At 44.0% G+C, this 19455-nt stretch overlaps 1 protein-coding gene across 1 annotated transcript in view; it reads left to right on the plus strand.

Annotated features, from left to right (window-relative positions):
• The window catches only part of cfap74 (cilia and flagella associated protein 74), a 240871-nt gene that overhangs the window by 85556 nt on the left and 135860 nt on the right, over positions 1 to 19455 (plus strand). The window contains exons 8-11 of the mRNA XM_078557686.1: positions 4707 to 4817; positions 8108 to 8210; positions 14193 to 14347; positions 19208 to 19427. Coding sequence (XP_078413812.1) covers positions 4707 to 4817; positions 8108 to 8210; positions 14193 to 14347; positions 19208 to 19427 — 589 coding nt within the window. The remainder of the gene's footprint in view (positions 1 to 4706; positions 4818 to 8107; positions 8211 to 14192; positions 14348 to 19207; positions 19428 to 19455) is intronic.

Raw genomic sequence — 19455 nt, forward strand, 5'->3', positions numbered from 1 at the left:
GATTCCTTTACTGTTTTAAACGCCTTGGGCCTGAACTTCCATAGAGTGGCAATTGGAGTCGGATTGCCACTCCGCTTCTACTTTCTTACTTGGAAATCTTCCTAATCTTGACTTGCCAGACCTTCCAATTATGCCGGGCGAGAACTGTGGGCCTTCAATCAAGTGCTGCAGAATCAACAGAAGGAGGCAATGCCGGGTCAGGGCAGTGGGTGGGTGGGGGGGGCCAAACAGTTGAGGAGGCAGGGTCTGAGCAGCCGGGGGTGGGGGTTCTGGGCATTTTGGACTGGGGGGGGTGTCTAGGCAGTCAGGGTTGGGGGGGTGGGGGGGTGTCCAGCCAGTCGAGGGAGGGGTCTGGCTAGTTGTGGAGGGTGGGAATCGGACAGACTGGGTGGATTGGGCAGTCCGTTGGGGGAGTGAATCAGACAGTTGAGGGGAGGGTCGCGCAGCCGGTGAGTTGGGCCTGGGGGGAGTGGTAGTCGAGGGTTGGAGGGGAGTCCCATAGGGGAGGTTAGTCAGGCAGCTTGGGGAGTCCCGTGGGGGGTTGGAGGGAGTCCTGTGGGGGAGGGGTACTAGGTGGGAGGAGGGATGCCCCTGGGGGGTGTGGGTGTGGGTCTGTACAATTGTTACCCAGAAGCTAGAAGTGGTTTTAATTCTTCTAACTTTTTCTGAGTAACTATTAATATTAATTAAACCATCCTATTTAAATCCGATTCCCAGTGCAGGGCAATTGCCCATCGGAAGTTTGCGCTTCCCAGGCAATAGCCATGCAATCCTTACCTGGGAACCTCCAGGGAGAAGGGTGGGGGCTTTCCCTGCGCATCTTTGGGGTACCCCCCGATTACATTGCCCTGGAAGTCAGAAGTTACAGCCCCTTGATTAGATCAGCCCTTAACCTTGTAAACTTGATGTAACGCAAGCCAGCTTTATGCAGCCTGTCCTGTCCTCATCATTTACCCTTTAAGCCCTAGTATAATTCTGGTGAATTGTGCTGCACTCTTTCTGAAGCCATTTTATTTTTCCTGAGGTTTGGTGCCCAAAATGCAGGTGGGGTCTGACCAAGGTACTTCACAACTAAAGCATCACTTCCTTACTTTTGAATTCCAACCCCTTTGAGATAAATGCCACCATTGCTTTAAGCTTTTTGTTTAGTTTTGTACCTGCACAGCAGCTTTTAGTGATTTAGTACATGGACACCTGAAACATTTTGTTTCTCCACAGCTCATACTCTCTCACCATTAAGAAAATATTCCATTTTTCTACCTCATATCCAAATAGGATGACTTCACACTTCCTCAGATTGAACTCCATCTGCCATAGTTTTGCCCATTCACTACCTGTGTCCCTTTGTAACTTATTGCATAAGGCAAGTGGTTGGGAATGATTGCAATCTAGAAAGAGGAAGGGAATCCCAGAACAGGCAAGGCCTAGCGTTTTCTGGTGCAGCCCAGGGGAGCAATGGGAGATGCCCAGTTGTCATGTTAACCACCTACCCACCTGTTCCTGCAGGCTGGGCAGGGTTAAGATCAGGTTCTTTATAATGGCTTCTGCCCAAGCGATTTAACTTCAGGAGGAACGCTGTGCAAAATTTCCCCCTGCCCCAAAGCTGTGCAAGAAAATTTCAAAAATATCTATGTAATACAAACATATGAACATACGAAATAGGAGCAGAAGTAGGCTATTTGGCCCCTCAAGCCTGCTCCGCAGTCAACAAGGTCATGGCTGATCTGTTCGTGTTTTGAGTTCCACATTCCCATCTACCCCTGAAAACCTTTGATTCCCTTGCCTAACAAAAATCTATCTACCTCTGCCTTAAAAATATTCAATGACCCCACCCCCACTGCCTTCTGAGGCAGGGAATTCCAAAGTCGCACAATCCTATAAGAGAAAAAAATTCTCCTCATCTCTGTCCTATAAGGGCGACCCCTAATTTTAAAACAGTGCCCCCTAGTTCCGGACTCAACCACAAGAGGAAACATCCTTTCCACGTCCACCTTGTCCACGTTCACCTTGTCAAGACTATTCAGGATCTTATATACTTCAATCAAGTCACTCCTCACTCTTCTAAACTCCAGTGGAAACAAGCCTCATCTGTCCAACCTTTCCTCATAAGACAACCCGCTCGTTCCAGGTATCAATCTAGTAAACTTCCTCTGAATTTGAGCTCAAAAATCCAGTAATGAGGGAGTGCTTAACTATTGGAGATGCTGGCCGGAATTTACCAGCCCCTCACTCCAGTGGGATCTTATGGTCCTGCCGAATTGAATGGAGATTTCTATTGGGGGGGGGCTGGAAAATTCCAACCGCTGTCTTTCTGAAAAGACCTTAAACTGAGGTCCTGTCTGTCCTCTTAAGTGGATGTAAAAGATCCTGTGGCACTGTTTCAGAGAAGAGCAAGGTACTTATCCTTGGTCTCCTGGCCAATATTTATTCCTCAATCACCACCATAAAAAAGATGGTCTGCCTCATTATCACATTGCAGATTGTATGAGCTTGCTGTGCACAAATTGGCTTCTGCGTTTCCCACATTATGACAATGACTATAATTCAAATGCACTTCATTGGCTGTAAAGCACTTTGACACATCCTGAGGTTTTGAAAGATGCTGAATAATTGCAAGTCTTTCTTTCATTTTAATAGATCATGGGAATCATGTTTGTGATGTTCTAATATGCACTTCTGGTAGATAGGAGTCTTTGCTGAGAATATACATTCATAAAATCAGCCCTATTGAGTTAACTGAAGCATTCAAAGACAAATTAGAGTCATTTTGTTTTAGTGGGTTTGGAAAAAAGACAGAAAATAATACAACTTGCTAGGCTGAGCTGCTTTTGCTTCTTTCCACATACTTATATTGTGTTGCACTGTTTCATTCGTTATCTGATCCATTGAGGATAATTCAGAATGGACTAGATGACACAGTGGGTTAACACACAGCCCATTTATCTCTGGGGCAAAGGTTTAATTTAAATTGATGACTTTAAAGTATTCTCTGCCTGCTCCAAAGGTGCTAACTAAAATGAGATTCAATAGTCTCATGTGAACATACCTAGTTCCTGGTGGATATGACCCATGTATAACAGATAAGCCTTTCCAGTTGTATTCTGGTGGTGTGGAAATTCCAATCTGGCTGTTAAATTACTAACATAATACTTCCTTGTCACCAAAACTGAAAAAGAGAAGTCCTCTTTTTAAACTCAGGAAGACTGTTCAGTTCACACTTCTCTCATGCAGTAAATGTAATCAGTGGGACCATCATATAAACCTAATAACAGTCTAAAGTTGGTATTAAATTATATAATGCTTAAAGGAGAATTCTATTGGGGTGGAAAGGGCTTGTTCCCTTTGTGCTGAACAGATTCATATCTCTTAAGAATAATTAGTCGAAGGCTTCCTCATTGAGCCTAGGAAGTTAGAGTTTAATGAATGTGGATGTGCTGTACTGAAAACAGGAGTGGCTTGAAGGAACAAAACCTGCGGTTATCCGGATAAATCAGGAAATATTTGTATTTTCAAAATAGTTTTGCTGCCCTTCCAGCTAAACTCAGCAAGAAGCACTTTAAATAAAAATCCTTCCTCTGTCAGTAAACGGATGAATTAACCAAGTGACATCAGATGAAGATCCTCTACTGAAGGGAGGAAGAATACGTCTGTTTACACAAAGTGTCAACCAGTGGATGAGCACTTCAATTAACAATCATTTTTCAAAAGTAAATGTTTGTTTAAAATGAAATACTGAGACATCCAAACTGAAAAAATGCATTATATTAGCAGTTTGCTTTAATTAATCAATTTAATAAATATTGGGAGTAATTTTAACTTTTAGAGTGAAGCGAAAATCGAGGGAATAGCAAATGGTCCATGTATGTTTTACATAATGCTTGATTCTCCTCTAAAGTAATTTGGGTGGGGCACAACACTCACTGCAAATTCATCATCGTTGTTTTTTGTGCCGTTGATAAAAGTAAAAATTATCCCAGCAACTTTAGATGATTTAAAATAACTAATGGAGTTCCTTAAGGAATAGTTCCAATATGTAGAAATAAGATGTGGATTATTATGTGAATAAAATGTGAATCGATTTTCAGCTGTTTTGAGTTGATAATGCAATAAGCAGCCCTTCTGCTGATTCAGAAGAAAAATGAAATAAGGGAAAAACCACTAATAGACCAAACACAATACATTGTGGAAAGGAAAGGGATAAATGACTTTCAAAAATGCTCCTAAATAATATGTTGGTTTCAAGCCTTCATTTACTTGAATGTTACTGTGCACTGTTCTGAAGTAATTTTCAGGAATATAAATAATCTTGATGGAGTGGAAAGATGAGAAGCTGTTCCTGCTCGTAAAAGGATCAAGAATGAGAGGGAACAGATTTAAAGTGATTTGCAAAAAAAGCAAATGTGACGTGAGAAAAAACTTTTTCACACAACGAGTGGTTCGGGTCCAGAATGTACTGCCTGGAAATGTATTGGAGGCAGTTTCAATCGAGGCGTTCAAGAGGGCATTGGATGATTATTTGAATAGAAACAATGTGCAGGGTTACGGGGAAAAGGCAGGGCAATGGCACTAGGTCATAATGCTCATTTGGAGAACTGGCGCAGACACAATGGGCTGAATGGCCTCCTTCTGTGCCATTAAAATTCTGTGATTGTGTGATGACTGTGAAGATAAAATGCTGATATTCATTATCCTTTATTCATGTACAGGAAGCCAATGAAAGATGTTGAAAAACAAAAGCAGGAACATAGAAAAGCAGTTGAAGATGCTAAAAAATACAATCAAAAATCAATACAGTACCTGAAAGAATCTGTGGCTAGGTAAAGCATACATGTAAAACTATAAGAGGGAATGGTATATTCATGAGGGTGGAATAATCAAAAATAGATTTCTTATAAACTTAAAAATTATTCCATTCGAAGCCATTTTCCTTTTCACCATACATGAGGATAGCAATTAATAAAATTATGAACTTTAGAGATGGAATTACTATAATTTTTCCTTACCAATTATTTTTATACATCGCCACTTCTAGCATCAGTCAGACACAAAGTACATTAGAGAAATAAGAATAGAGACAGGTTATTTTTATTGTTTCATCAAACTTATCATGTACTGCTAATGCCCCAAATCCTCCATTTGAACCTACAGTCATAATAGATGTACGGGTATCCTGCAGTATTTTAATCTTAATTTACTAGAGATGCAAGTTAATCCTTACCCTTGTTCTTGTACTAAACCCTGTTCACTCATCACTGCTGTGCTCGATGACTTACATTGGTTCCTGATTAAGCCATGCCTTGATTTTAAAATTCCAGATTTTTATTGAATTCAAATTTCACCATCTGCCCAGGTCCCCAGAGCATTACCCTGGGTCTCTGGAATAGTCCAGTGACAATACCACTATGCCTCCTCCGGAGGTCCCCAGCATCACAGATGCCAGTCTTCAGCCAATTCGATTCATTCCACGTGATATCAAGAAATTGCTGAAGGCACTGGATAGTGCAAAGACTATAGGCCCTGACTATATTCCGGCAATAGTCCTGAAGGCTTGTGCTCCTGAACTTGCTGCGCCCCTATCCAAGCTGTTCCAGTACAGCTACAAAATTGGCATCTACCAGGCTATGTGGAAACTTGCCCAAGTATGTCCTGTACATAAAAAGCAGGACAAATCCAACCGACCAATTACTGCCCCATCAGGCCACTTTCAATCATCAGTAAGTAATGGAAGGAGTCATCAACAGTGCAATCAATCAGCACTGGTTAACAATAACCTGCTCACTGACGCCCAGTCTGGGCTCCGCCAGGGCCACTGATCTCCTGACCTCATTACAGCCTTGCTTCAAACATGAACAAAGGAGCTGAACTCCCGAGGTGAGGTGAGAGCGACTGCCCTTGACATCAAGGTGGCATTTGACCAGGTGTGGCATCAAGGAGCCCCAGCAAAACTGGAGCCAATGGGAATCAGAGGGAAAATTCTCCACTGGTTGGAGTCATACCTAGCACAAAGGAAGATGGTTGTGGTTGTTTGGAGGTCAGTTATCTCAGCTCCAGGACATCGCTGCAGGAGTTCCTCAGGGTAGTGTCCTAGGCCCAACCATCTTCAGCTGCTTCATCAATGACCTTCCATCATAAGGTCAGAAGTTGGGATGGTCGCTGATGATTGCACAATGTTCAGCACCATTCACAACTCCTCAGATACTGAAGCAGTCCATATCCAAATGCAGCAAGACCTGGACAATATCCAGGCTTGGGCTGACAAGTGGCAAATAACATTCGTGCCACACATGTGCCAGGCAATGACCATCTCCAACAAGAGAGAATCTAACCACCGCTCCTTGACGTCCAATGACCATCACTGAATCCCCCACTATCAATATCCTGGGGGTTATCATTGACCAGAAACTGAACTGGACTAACCATACAAATACTGTGGCTACGAGAGCAGGTCAGAGGCTAGGAATCCTGCGATGAGTAACTCACCTCCTGACTCCCCTAAGCCTGTCCACCTTCTACGAGGTACAAGTCAGGAGTGTAATGGAACACTCCCCACTTGCCTGGATAAGTGTAGCTCCCACAACATTCAAGAAGCTTGACACCGTCCAGGACAAATCAGCCCACTTGATTGACACCACATCCACAAACATTCACTCCCTCCACCACCGACGCACAGAGGCAGCAGTGTGTACCATCTACAAGATGCACTGCAAGAGTTCACCAAGGCTCCTTAGATAGCACTTTCTAAATCCATGACCACTACCATCTAGAAGGACAAGGGCAGCAGGTACATGGGAACACCACCATTTGGAAGTTCCCCTCCAAGTCACTCACCTTCCTGAATTGGAAATATATCACTGTTCCTTCACTGTCGCTGGGTCAAAATCCTGGAACTCCCTCCCTAACAGCACTGTGGGTGTACCTACACTACATGGACTGCAGCGGTTCAAGAAGGCAGCTCACCACCATGTCTTCAAAGGCAACCAGGGATAGGCAATAAATGCTGGCCCAGCCAGTGAAGCCCACATCCCATGAATGAATAAACAAAAAATGCCACCCGCCTCCCCCATGTCACCATGTCAGCAGAACAAGGTATTTCAAATTGATTGTCTCAACTATTTGCATTCTTTGAGACCCAAACTATTTGTCACCCTTGTGTCCAGACCGAACATTGGTTCTTTGAAAGGTCAATAACTGCATGCTGCTGTCACTCAGAAAGTTGAGTATTTGGGATTCTCTACCTCAGAGGGCTGTGGAAGCTCAGTCATTAAGTACGTTTAAAGTAGAGATTGACAGATTTCTAAATAACAATGATATAAAGGGATATGGGATAGTGTGGGAAAAAGGCATTGAAGTTGGATGATCAGCCATGATTGTATTGAATGTCAGAACAGGCTCGATGACCTGAATAGCCTACTCGTGCTCCTATGTTCCTATTTGTCCTTTAAGAAATCAGGGAACTTATCACTGTTTGGACTGACTTCTGATAATAAGGATGCAGATGTTGACTATAGCTAAAATTTAGAGCTTGCAGGGCATAAATCTTTTGTTTAAAAAAAAGACCTACAAAGTAGAGGACTTGCATTATTGATAAGGAATGATCTAGCAATAGAAGGGGATCAGGATATGAATAGAACTGAGCTATAACTGAGGTGAATTATTAAGTGTTAACTGCCAGAGACTACCATCAACAGTGGAGAAAGTTGATAAGAGCTGTTGGCACAGGTAAGAACGGAATGTGGAACTTTGTAATGGGTACTGTCGAAGGGGAATTCGAGGACAACCAGAGGCAGAGGTAAAGGTAAAAACAAGTTCACTGAGGTGGTATTGTTTGCTCATATAAAATGTGGGGCAGGTTATCATAGCAGAGGCTGTGTTGGATCCACCAAAATTTCTTAGTAACCTGGAAGTTGGTGATCCCGGGATCCAATGATCATTAAATTGCTGGTTTAATAGTGGGTATATTTTGTCATTATCACAGCTGCTGGCGATGGTGCAGAGAGGAAATTAAACTCCAAAACATAATAAGTGCTGTATAAATCTAAGTTGTTACAAAAATAAACTGAAATGAAATTCTGAGCATACTGAAATGTGATATTTTGTCTCAAAATAGAGCTCGTCAAGAACAAGCTGATGAAGAACTAAAGATAAGAGAGGATCTGGAGAAGAAGATGCAAATCATATTGTCATTGAAGAAAAACATTGCAATGAGCCGAGTAAATATTGTTATGATAGCTAACTGGATACACAAATCAAAGTTACAAGAGTTTTATTTATTGACATAAGTTAAATTATAGATCTATCAAAAACCAAGATGATGTGGTCTAGTGTTGTAACAAGTTACTGCTTTAATTCTCCAGAACACTTTTCAGAAGTGGGCTTTTACTCCGTCCCACAACCAGTTAATTACAACCTCAGCTGGACTCTGAGTCCATCAGGCATTTCCTCATAGAGCCATAGAGGTCTACAGCACAGAAAAATGCCCTTCGGCCTATTGGATCTGCGCTGGTCAAACAAGTACCTAACTATTCTAATCCCATTTTCCAGCACTAGGCCCATAGCCTTGTATGCCATGGCATTGCAAGTGCATATCCAAATACTTCTTAAATGTTATGAGGGTTTCTGCCTCTACCACCCTTTCAGGCAGTGAGTTCCAGATTCCCACCACCCTCTGGGTGAAAAAATTCTTCCTCACAGCCCCTCTAAACCTCCTGCCCCTTACCTTAAATCTATGCCCCCTGGTTATTGATCCCTCTGCCAAGAGGAAAAGTTCCTTCCTGTCTACCCTATCTATGCCCCTCATAATTTTATACACCTCAATCATGTCCTCCCTCAATCTCCTCTGCTCCAGGGAAAATAACCCAGTCTATCCAATCTCTCCTCATAACTAAACTCTCCAGCCCAGGCAACATCCCGGTAAATCTCCTCTGCACTCTCTCTAATGCAATCACATCCTCCCTATAATGCGGATTCCAGAATTGCATGCAATACTCTAGCTGTGGCCTAACCAGCGTTTTATACAGTTCCAGCATAACCTCCCTGCTCTAATATTCGATGCCTCGGCTGATTAAGGTAAGTATCCCATATGCCTTCTTAATCACCTTACCTACCTGTCCCGCTACCTTAAGGGACCACTGGACATGCACACCAAGGTCCCTCTGATCCTCGGTACTTCCCAGAGTCTTACCACCCGTCGTATATTTCCGTGTCTTGTTTATCCTGCCCAAGTGCATCATCTCACACTTACCTGGATTAAATTCCATTTGCCACTGATCAACAAATCTGACCAGCCTGTCTATATCCTCCTGTAATCTAAGGCTATCCTCCTCACTATTTACCACCCCACCAATTTTCATCCGTGAACTTACTGATCAACCCTCTTACATTCAAGTCCAAAACGTTTATATATATCACAAACAGCAAGGGACCCAACACTGATCCCTGTGGAACCCCACTGGACACAGGCATCCAGTCACAAAAAGACCCCTTGACCATCATCCTCTGCTTCCTGCCACTCAGCCAATTCTGGATCCAATTTGCCAAATTGCCTTGGATTCCCATGGGCTCTAACCTTCATTATCAGTCTCCCATGCGGGACCTTATCAAAAGCCTTGCTGAAATCCAAGTAGACTATGTCAAATGCATTGCCCTCAACTACACACCTGGTCACCACTTCGAAAAATTCAATCAAATTGGTCAGACATGACCTCCCTTTAACAAAACCATGCTGACTGTCCTTGATTAACCCCTGCCTCTCCAAGTGTAGATTAATTCTGTCTCTCAGAATTGCTTCTAATAGTTTCCTTACCACTGAGGTAGTCTAGACTGGCCTGTAGTTCCCTGGTTTATCCCTTCCTTCTTGAATAACAGTACCACATTGGTTGTCCTCCAGTCCTCTGGCACCTCTCCTGTGGCCAGAGAGGTATTGAAAATTATTGCCAGCGCCCCTGCTATCTCCTCCCTTGCCTCACTCAACAGCCTGGGATACATTTCATCTGGGCTTGGAGATTTATCCACTTTTAAACCTGCCAGACCACTTAGAACCTCCTCCCTTTCTATGCTAATTTCTTTAATTATATCACAGTCCTTCTGCCTGATTTCCATACCCACGTCGTCCCTCTCACTTGTGAATACCGACACAAAGTATTCATTTGAACCCTACCTACATCTTCCAGCTCCACATACAAATTACCACTACGGTCCTTAATGGGCCCTACTCTTTCCGTAGTTATCCTCTTACTCTTAATGTACATAAAATAACTTTGGATTTTTCTTTATTTTACCTGCCAATGTTTTTTCATGCTCTCTTTTTGCTCTCCTAATTTCCTTTTTAAGTTCCCCTCTACACATTCTATACTCCTCTATGGCTTCCGCTGTTTTGAGCCCTCGGTATCTGCCATAAGCCTCCCTTTTTCTCTTTATCCAATCCTGTATATCCCTCGACATCCAGGGTTCCCTGGATTTGTTGGTCCCACCCTTTGTCTTTACTGGAATATGTTGGCCCTGTACTCTCCCTATTTCCTTCTTGAATGAGTCCCATTGCTCTGACACAGATTTACCTAAAAGCAGCTGCTCCCAGTCCACTCTGGCCAAATCATATCTGATCTTATTAAAATCGGCCTTCCCCCAATTTAGAACTCTGATTTCTGGCCCATCCTTGTCCTTTTCCATAACTTGAATCTAACAGAGTAATGATCATTATCTGCAAAATGCTGCCCCACTGATACCTCCAGCTCTTGCCCAGCTTCATTCCCTAAAATTGAGTCCAGGACTGCCCCCTCTCTTGTAGGACCTTCTACATACTGGCTTAAAAAGCTTAAAACGGCATGACACTAGGAAGTTCTGAGGAACAAAGTGACCTTGGCATGTGTGTCCATAGATCTCTGAAGGCGGAGGGGCATGTTAGTGGGATGGTGAAAAAAGCATATCGGACACTTGCCTTTATCACTCGAGGCATAGATTACAAAAGTAGGGAGGTCATGTTGGATTTGTATGGAAACTTGGTGAGGCAATAACTGGAGTACTGTGTGCAGTTCTGGTCGCCACGTTATAGGAAGGAGGTGATTGCACTGGAGGGGGTGCAGAGGAGATTCACCAGGATGTTACCTGGGATGAAACATTTAAGTTATGAAGAGAGGTTGGAGAGACTTGGGTTGTTTTCGTTGGAGCAGAGAAGGCTGAGGGGCAACCTGATCGAGGTGTACAAGATTATGAGGGGCATGGACAGGGTGGATAGGGAGCAGCTGTTCCCCTTAGTAGAAGGGTCAGTCACGAGGGGACATAAGTTCAAGGTGAGGGGCAGGAGGTTTAGGGGGGATGTGAGGAAAAACTTTTTTACCCAGAGGGTGGTGACAGTCTGGAATGCACTGCCTGGGAGGGTGGTGGAGGTGGGTTGCCTCACATCCTTTAAAAAGTACCTGGATGAGCACTTGGCACATCATAATATTCAAGGCTATGGGCCAAGTGCTGGTAAATGGGATTAGGTAGGTAGGTCAGGTGTTTCTCACGTGTCGGTGCAGATGCGATGGGCTGAAGGGCCTCTTCTGCTCTGATTCCACTCCCTCTAAACCTATCACACTACCAGTTAATGTTGGGGAAGTTGAAATCCCCCACTATTACTACCCTATTATTTTTACACTTCTCTGAAATTTGCCTACATATCTGCTCTTCTATTTCTCTCTGACTGTCTGGGGGCCTATAGTACACTCCCAGCAATGTGATTGCTCGGCCTGAATTTTCCCGTCGGCGATTTGGGGGTGGGGCCCGCTCGCCAACAGAAAAATGACATCGGGAGAAACCCCCGACGTCATCCCGGTCCGTTTAAATCTTTAGGAAGGCGGGCGGACAGTGAAATCAGCTGCGGGCCCGCCAACCTGTCAATGGCCAAGAAGCGGGCTGCTGATAATACATGAAACCTCATCCACTGGCGGGATGAGGTTTCATGTCCGCTTTAAAAATGTTTAATAAATTTTATGTGATATTTATTAACATGTCCCATCTTGTGTGACATTGTCACATGAGGTGGGACATGTTAATAATTTTTTTATTTTTCAATTTTTTAACTTTGTAACACTTTCACTGATCTCCCTGAGACATCACTTAGTGTGCTGAGCATGCACAAAAGAGCGCACTTTGACAGATGGGGAATCCCTCCGCCCACCCCCTCCCCACCCCGCCCCCCCGACCCCCGCACAGGAACACAGGAAGCGCATAGCACTTCCTGTCAGGCAGGCCGCTGGGCGGGCCTTAATTGGCCCGCCCACTTAAGGTGGCGGCGGGGTCCGCTTCGGCAGCGGAGTTCGGCTGCCCGCCCGCCGCCGAGCTGGTGGGGCCCGCCCCACCAACCGAGGGCAAAATTCTGCCCCTCCTTTTTTGTTTTTCAGTTCTACCCATATGGCTTCATTTGAGGAGCCTTCTAAGATGTCATGCCTCCTTACTGCTGTAATTGATTCCTTGATCAATATTACGATACTCCCTCCTCTTTTACCTCCTTCCCTGTCTCACCTAAAGACCCTATATCCTGGAATATTGAGCTGCCAATCCTGCTCCTCTCTCAACCATGTCTCTGTGACAGCAATGGCATCATACTTCCATGTGTTAATTTGTGCCCTCAACTCATCTGTCTTATTCATCAGACTCCTTGCACTAAAATAAATACCACCCAACCTTGCCAAACTCCCTTGTGCCTTAACTGGTCTATAATTTCTATGCCTTCCAGACTCACTTGCTCCATCTTCTAATTTTGGCTGTGCATCTCCCCCTGCTGAACCTCCTCTCAGGATCCCATTCCCCTGCCAAGTTAGTTTAAACCCTCCCCAACAGCACTAACAAACCTCCCCGCAAGGATGTTGGTCCCATTCTGGTTCAGGTGCAACCTGTCCGCCTTGTACAGGTTCCGCTGCCCCCAAAAACGGTCCCAATGTCTCAGAAATCTAAAGCCTATTCAGAGGAAAGGCAGTTCGCACATGACCTTGTGCTGGATGGGATTACATAGCTTAATAAAGTTCCGGAACGGCTCAGATTGATCAGAGAAATTTAGACAAAAGGAGAAATAATGACTAAAAATGGTAAAATAAAATATTTGATTTATATTTTTGATTAAATTACAACATAAGGTAAATATTATTTTAGTCTTACTCACATTCCTTTAATTTATCTCTAAGCACTTAATTGTGAGCAAATATTAGGACTGATTTGCATACATTTCATAAAACTTTACTGCAACACAGAGCAAGAAATATATAGCTGTCTGGCAACTGTTCATCTACTTTGGAAGTACACAGACACGTGCATATTTCACTCGTGTATCTGCAATGCTGCCATCACAGTGTGCTTGCCCTGTGGCCTATGAAATGTGGTAAGCAACAGGTACCAGGCACAATGTCTACATGAGACTCCTGCATGCTTCATATTCACAAACTCAGAGGACCACTCATTTGCATCCCCAGGGATTCCTTAAATCAATCAGCTAAAAATAGTCAAAAATAACAAACACAAAAGAGTAAATAAGTGCACCAAATAAAATGCAATGCCACCAAGGGTCACCATTGCAGGTAAAAACCACACCTTTACGAAATTACTGGACAAAGGCCAAGAGATGATTTGTCCAATATACCTATTGTATGGGTATCTTTTCCAGGCAGTCCTCAGGAAATCATGGGGTTGGGGGTGGGGGGTAATTTTTAATATTTCCCCTTAGTGAAGCTGTTACTCACTAGTGATTATAGTATACACTGGCTGAAAAATCCAGCTTTGTCTCTTGGAATCACAGTAGATCTAACATGTGCTAGACCAATATGTTGACACTGACCATTGGTAGGTTACTTATATGCAGAAGATATCACGGTCGTGGATAATCCAATTTCCATTCTTGCACACTTCCATCAAGGATCACTGGATAGTGACTAAAAGCAGGAACCCTGGCTAATTCTCCACACCATAACCCAAAATCACTGAGGCCAACTGTAGAGCTTCTGCTGTCAGCCTTGCTGAGATCAGAGGACTCAGATCCAGGTCCTTGGTTCTTATGATGTAATTACTCAGTGGGCAAGCTCATTGAGCAGTGAGGGAGTATACTTTAGCTTATTTAATGTTTTGTCATGCTGCAGGACTATAAGTAATCTATGTTGCATATTCCTTAACTCTTACAATCAAAAAGTTTCTGCATAAAATTTAGTCAGTTGTACACATGCTAATAGGACAGCCTACGAGCAATACAGGCGAAGAAAGATGCTCAAGCTGCAGCGGAAAAACAAAAGAAGAAAATAAGAGGACCTATGTACTCAGAAAGTGAAAATTACATAGAACATATGCTCCACCAAAAGCGCCTGAAGGAATTTGAGAAAAAGAAACAGTGAGTATTTTTGACTACCCAACAAATTGAATGTTCTCTTTCTTACTTTACATATATGTGAGATTAGCAACTCTGTTTTACAGCAAAAGTACAAATAGATAAATAATGCAGATAACATAGATGTATATTCAAAGATTTAGATTCATTTATACATTCACTTATAAATCAGGGTTTCTATTAACATCACTGTGTCAGCCAAACTGATTTGGAGGCAGGGAGGGACTGAAGGCACAACTCACAGCAAATAGTGCATTTTATAGCAAGCTATTTACTCAGTAAACAGACTTTGTTTAATCAGTGCACTACAACAAACAGTCTACAGAGTCTATTTAAAAATGGACTCTACAAACTACAGCAAACAGAACTCATTGGGCAGAATTTTGCCGTCGGCAAGCAGGGGGCGGGGCCAGCTCGCTGACGCGTAAAATGACGCGGGATGACCTTGGGCGGAACCCCCGACCTCATCCCGCCCCATTTAAATTTTCAGGAAGGCAGGGGCTCAGCAAAATCAGCTATGGGCCCGCCGACCTGTCAGTGGCCAATTGAGGCCATTGACAGGATCATTTAAACAATTAAAGGACCTGCCCGTCCAACCTTAAGGTTAGCGGGTCGACCAGGAGCCCCGGCGGCAACTAGAAAAAACATGAAACCTCATCCACCGGCGGGATAAGGTTTCATGCAGGGTTTTAAACATTTTAATAAAGTTATTATGTAAATTATGAACATGTCCCATCTCATGTAACATTGTCACATGGGGGGGACATGTTAGGGAATTTTTTATTTTCTATATTTAATCTTTTTCAAAGTGGAAGTGATCTCCCTGAGGCTGCAGTTAGCCTCAGGGAGATGTGCGCTTTATCGTGCGCATGCGCGGAAGAACGCACTCTGGCTTTTGGGGAATCCCCCCCGCCCACACAGGGAGCGCATAGCACTTCCCGCCGGACGTCACGCTGGACGGGCCTTAATTGGCTCGCCCACGTAAAATGGCGGGGCCCGCTTCTCCGACAGGCATCGGCTCCCCGCACGCCGGGTATTGGGTCGGGCCCACCCACCCGACAGGCAGAAAATTCTGCCCAGTATCAAAACTGCAGCAACCTCTCCCAGTAAAAGCAGGGTGATTTCTCAGGTGAGAGTGACATCAAGGCTGCATTTGACCGAGTGTGACATCAAGGAGCCCTAGCAAAACTGGAGTCAGTGAGATTCAGGGTGAAAACTCTCCACTGGTCGGAATCATACCGAGCACGAAGGAAGATGGTTGTGGTTGTTGGAGGTCAATCATCTCAGCTCCAGGACATCGCTGCAGGATTTCCTCAGGGTAGTGTCCTTGGCCCAACTATCTTCAGCTACTTCATCCATGATCTTCCTTCCATCATAAGGTCAGAAGTGGGGATGGTCGCTGATGAGTGCACGATGTTCAGCACCATTGACAACTCCTCAGATACTGAAGTAGTCCATGTCCAAATGCAGCAAGACCTGAACAATTTCCAGGCTTGGGCTGACAAGTGGCAAGTAACATTCACATCACACAAGTGCCAGGCAATGATCATCTCCAACAAGAGAGAATATAACCATCACCCCTTGACATTCAATGCCACCACCATCAATGAATCCACCACTATCAACATCCTGGGGGGTTACCATTGACCAGAAACTGAACTGGACTAGCCATATGAATACTGTGGCTACAAGAGCAGGTCAGAGGCTAGGAATCCTGCGATGAGGAACTCACCCCCTGATTCCCCTAAGCCTGCCCACCATCCACAAGGCACAAGTCAGGAGTGTGATGGAACACTCCCCACTTGCCTGAATGAATGCAGCTCCCACAACACTCAAGAAGCTGGACATGATCCAAAACAAAGCAGCCCATTTGATTGGCACTCCACCCACAAACATTCACTCCCTCCACCATAGATGCACAGTAGCAGCAGTGTGTACCATCTACAAGATGCACTGCAGGAGCTGACCAAGGTTTCTTAGACAGCACCTTCCAAACCCAAACCACTACCACCTAGAAGGACAAGGGCAGCAAACACATGGAAACACCACCACCTGGAATTTTCCCTCCAATCCACTCACCACCCTAATTTGGACTTCGCTGTCGCTGGGTCAAAATCCTGGAACTCCCTCCCTAACAGCACTGTGGGTGTACCTACATCATGTGGACTGTAGTGGTTCAAGAAGGTAGCTCATCACCACCTTCTCAAGGGCAATTAGGGATGGGTAATAATTGGTGGCCTTGCCAGCGATGCCCAAACCCATGAATGAATACAAAGAAAAAATCAAGGAGAGTTACATACAAATTATGTCCACAAAATCAATCCAGGTTATTTAGAGCAGTGCTGTGTCCAAGCATGATAGGGGAATTATCCAATCATCTCCAATCTGGCCGGCAACAGTGGTGTTACTATTTGCAGCAAGTACAAGTTGACCCATAAATAGGACTACCTTATTCCAACCTATCGGAAAAACGTGAAAATAAAAATCCGTGACTTCTAAGTCAGTGCAGCTCCTCAGCAAGAAATTTAATTTTAATGTGCTTTGTCTGTTCTGCTTGTTACCAACTCTATGCAGAGATAGTTGTGAGTGACTGGGGAATCTAGACTGTATAGTGGGACCAGGCCACAAGCAGGTGAGCGCATTCCCTAGACTAAACTACAGTATCATTCTCCAATGACTTTATACAAGGTCAGCTAATGCTTTCAACCATCAATCAGTGAACTAAATTTCTGGTTTCCATTGTGAATGTCACAATGTTTTGTTGGTTTAGGATTTTAAACCTTATATTTGCAAAGAATAGAATTTTACATATAAACCAATAAGATTCTTTTACTGGCTTAAAGTAGTTTCTGTTTCAAAATTAACTACATTACCCATGCGATGATTTTAATTAGAACTATCTCAGAGTACATTTCATGTTGACGCTAATTCAAATGTATGGCAATATCAACAGTAAACAGACTCACAGTCTAAACCATCCTATGCTACCAGCTTCAACAACTTTTTTTCTGACTGCTTTTGAAATACCTGCACATATGGATACACCCAGGATCTGACATATGAACACAGTTTTTGGCATGCTTACAAGCTCTGTGAGTTTGCACTAAAAATGTTGCCATAAAGTTCATCCACAGAGAGGCAGGAGTATTATTAGCATACACAAATCTAAATATTGAGCCCAGATTGCAGCACTGAGTCTTGGAAAAATTATACTTGTTTCATGCTGTTTCATGTGGGGTACACAGGAATTTAGCACTGTTTAAAATTCACTGTACAAGATGTTTTGTGATACACTTCCGCACTCTCTTCGTTTGTCTTTTCCTATTGCAGTACAGTCTGTATTTTCACCTCTTAAGCTTTGGTTTGAGTCCCACCAACTCTGGTGGGCTAGAAGTTACCTGCCTTTTAATAAGTCTGAGCCCATTCTAGTGAACGTGCACAGCAAGTGTAAGTGTTCACACCCTCACTGTGAAATGAAGCAATCCTGCTGAGGTTTTGACAAGATTTCTTTTTTCTCCTAAATCAGCCATTCAAAAGTGATGGGGAAGAAGGGTGCTGAACTCTTACAGACAGAGTGGGAGGAATTGTAGATAAATAGAAAGACTGGGCAGGATCTTTAGGTCAGCGAGCGAAGGTGGGGCTCTGGCGCTGCCAAAATTGCTAGAACTGCCGGCCAAACAGATTGACCAGCAAGCCCTGGAGGGTGGGACTTCCTGTCCGCTGAGGGGCGGAAGTCGGAGCCTGAGCTTGTTTAGCCCACCCCCAGCATGCTATCGCTGTGGGGCAATCTTTTTAAAAGTCAGCCTGCCCGAGACTGACTTTCCTTCCGGGAGTGAAGTGGAGGGGTGGTGTGGTGGCAAGTAGCCAATTAACAGCCAGCTAGTGTGAAACGCGCCCAGAGAAAGGCTCAGCACTGCCAGTGGGGGTGGGCGCTGACGTCACCGCTGGGAGCGCTTCCACTCATCTCCCTGAAGGCAGACAGCTGCCTCAGGGAGCTGCAGACCTCCAAATAATAAAAGAAAGCACAAAAGTGCTGCAAAAAATGTCCATGCAGCACAATCAAGCACCTGAAAGCTTACCTCATTTAAAAAAAACAATCCCCAGATAATTCTTTTTATTTTAAATCCTAACGGAAATTTCATCCCGCCCTTGGATGAGGTTTCATCAAAAATGTAAAGCCCACCTGGCCGATTGGCCCGTCCGCCAACAGTAAGGTTGGACGGGTCATGAAAAATCGCAGACAGTTGGGCTGTTAATGAGCTTAATTGCCTGCTCAACTGTCGGTGGGCGCTCTTCCAACTTTTGTGCATGCCTGCCAAGCAAAACGTCGGGACGTCCTCTTGCGCGATTTTAAGCTGGTTCGGGTCAGGTGCGTGCCCCCCTGCAGGACGTAAAATTCTAGCCATGGGAACACCCCACCATCTAGAAGTTCCCCTCCAAGCCCCTCACCATCCTGACTTGGAAATATATCGCTGTTCCTTCACAGTCGCTGGGTCAAAATCCTGGAGCTCCCTCCCTATCAGCACTGTATGTGTACCTACACCACAGGGACTGCGGCAGTTCAAGAAGGCAGTTCACCACCACCTTCTTGAGGGCAATTAGGGATGGGCAATAAAAATGCTGGCCTAACCAGCGACGCCTACATCCCATAAACATATATAAAAAAATATATTTAATGGGAAATTAAATAAATAATGAGGGAGACAGGCACAGGAGGATGTGTTGACAGTGTGAGGTGGAGTAAGGTAAAAGGAGTCTCCTGTGGAACATAAACATCAGGATAGACCTGTTGGGCTGAATACCTTTTTGTGCCATTAATTCGGTATAACTACTGGAGTTTTGTCAAATATTTGTCTTTGAAAGGGCATTTACAGAAGAGCAGAAAAATTTGAAGGCGGAAATTATGGCTAAGATCCTTAGGGAAGAATCCAATATGGAAAAGAAGAAAAGGGTCAATCCTGCACTATTTCCAGAAACTCTAAAGAGCCAAGATAAAACTACAGAGGTGCGGAAACTAAGTAAAAAACTGCTGCAATACATAGACAACGCCTCTGAAGACAAGAGAGTTATAAATACCAATGAAGTAAGTAAATTAACACATCTGGCAAAAT

The sequence above is a fragment of the Cetorhinus maximus genome, chromosome 15 (assembly GCF_964194155.1).
Source record: "Cetorhinus maximus chromosome 15, sCetMax3.hap1.1, whole genome shotgun sequence".
Lineage (NCBI taxonomy): Eukaryota > Metazoa > Chordata > Chondrichthyes > Lamniformes > Cetorhinidae > Cetorhinus > Cetorhinus maximus.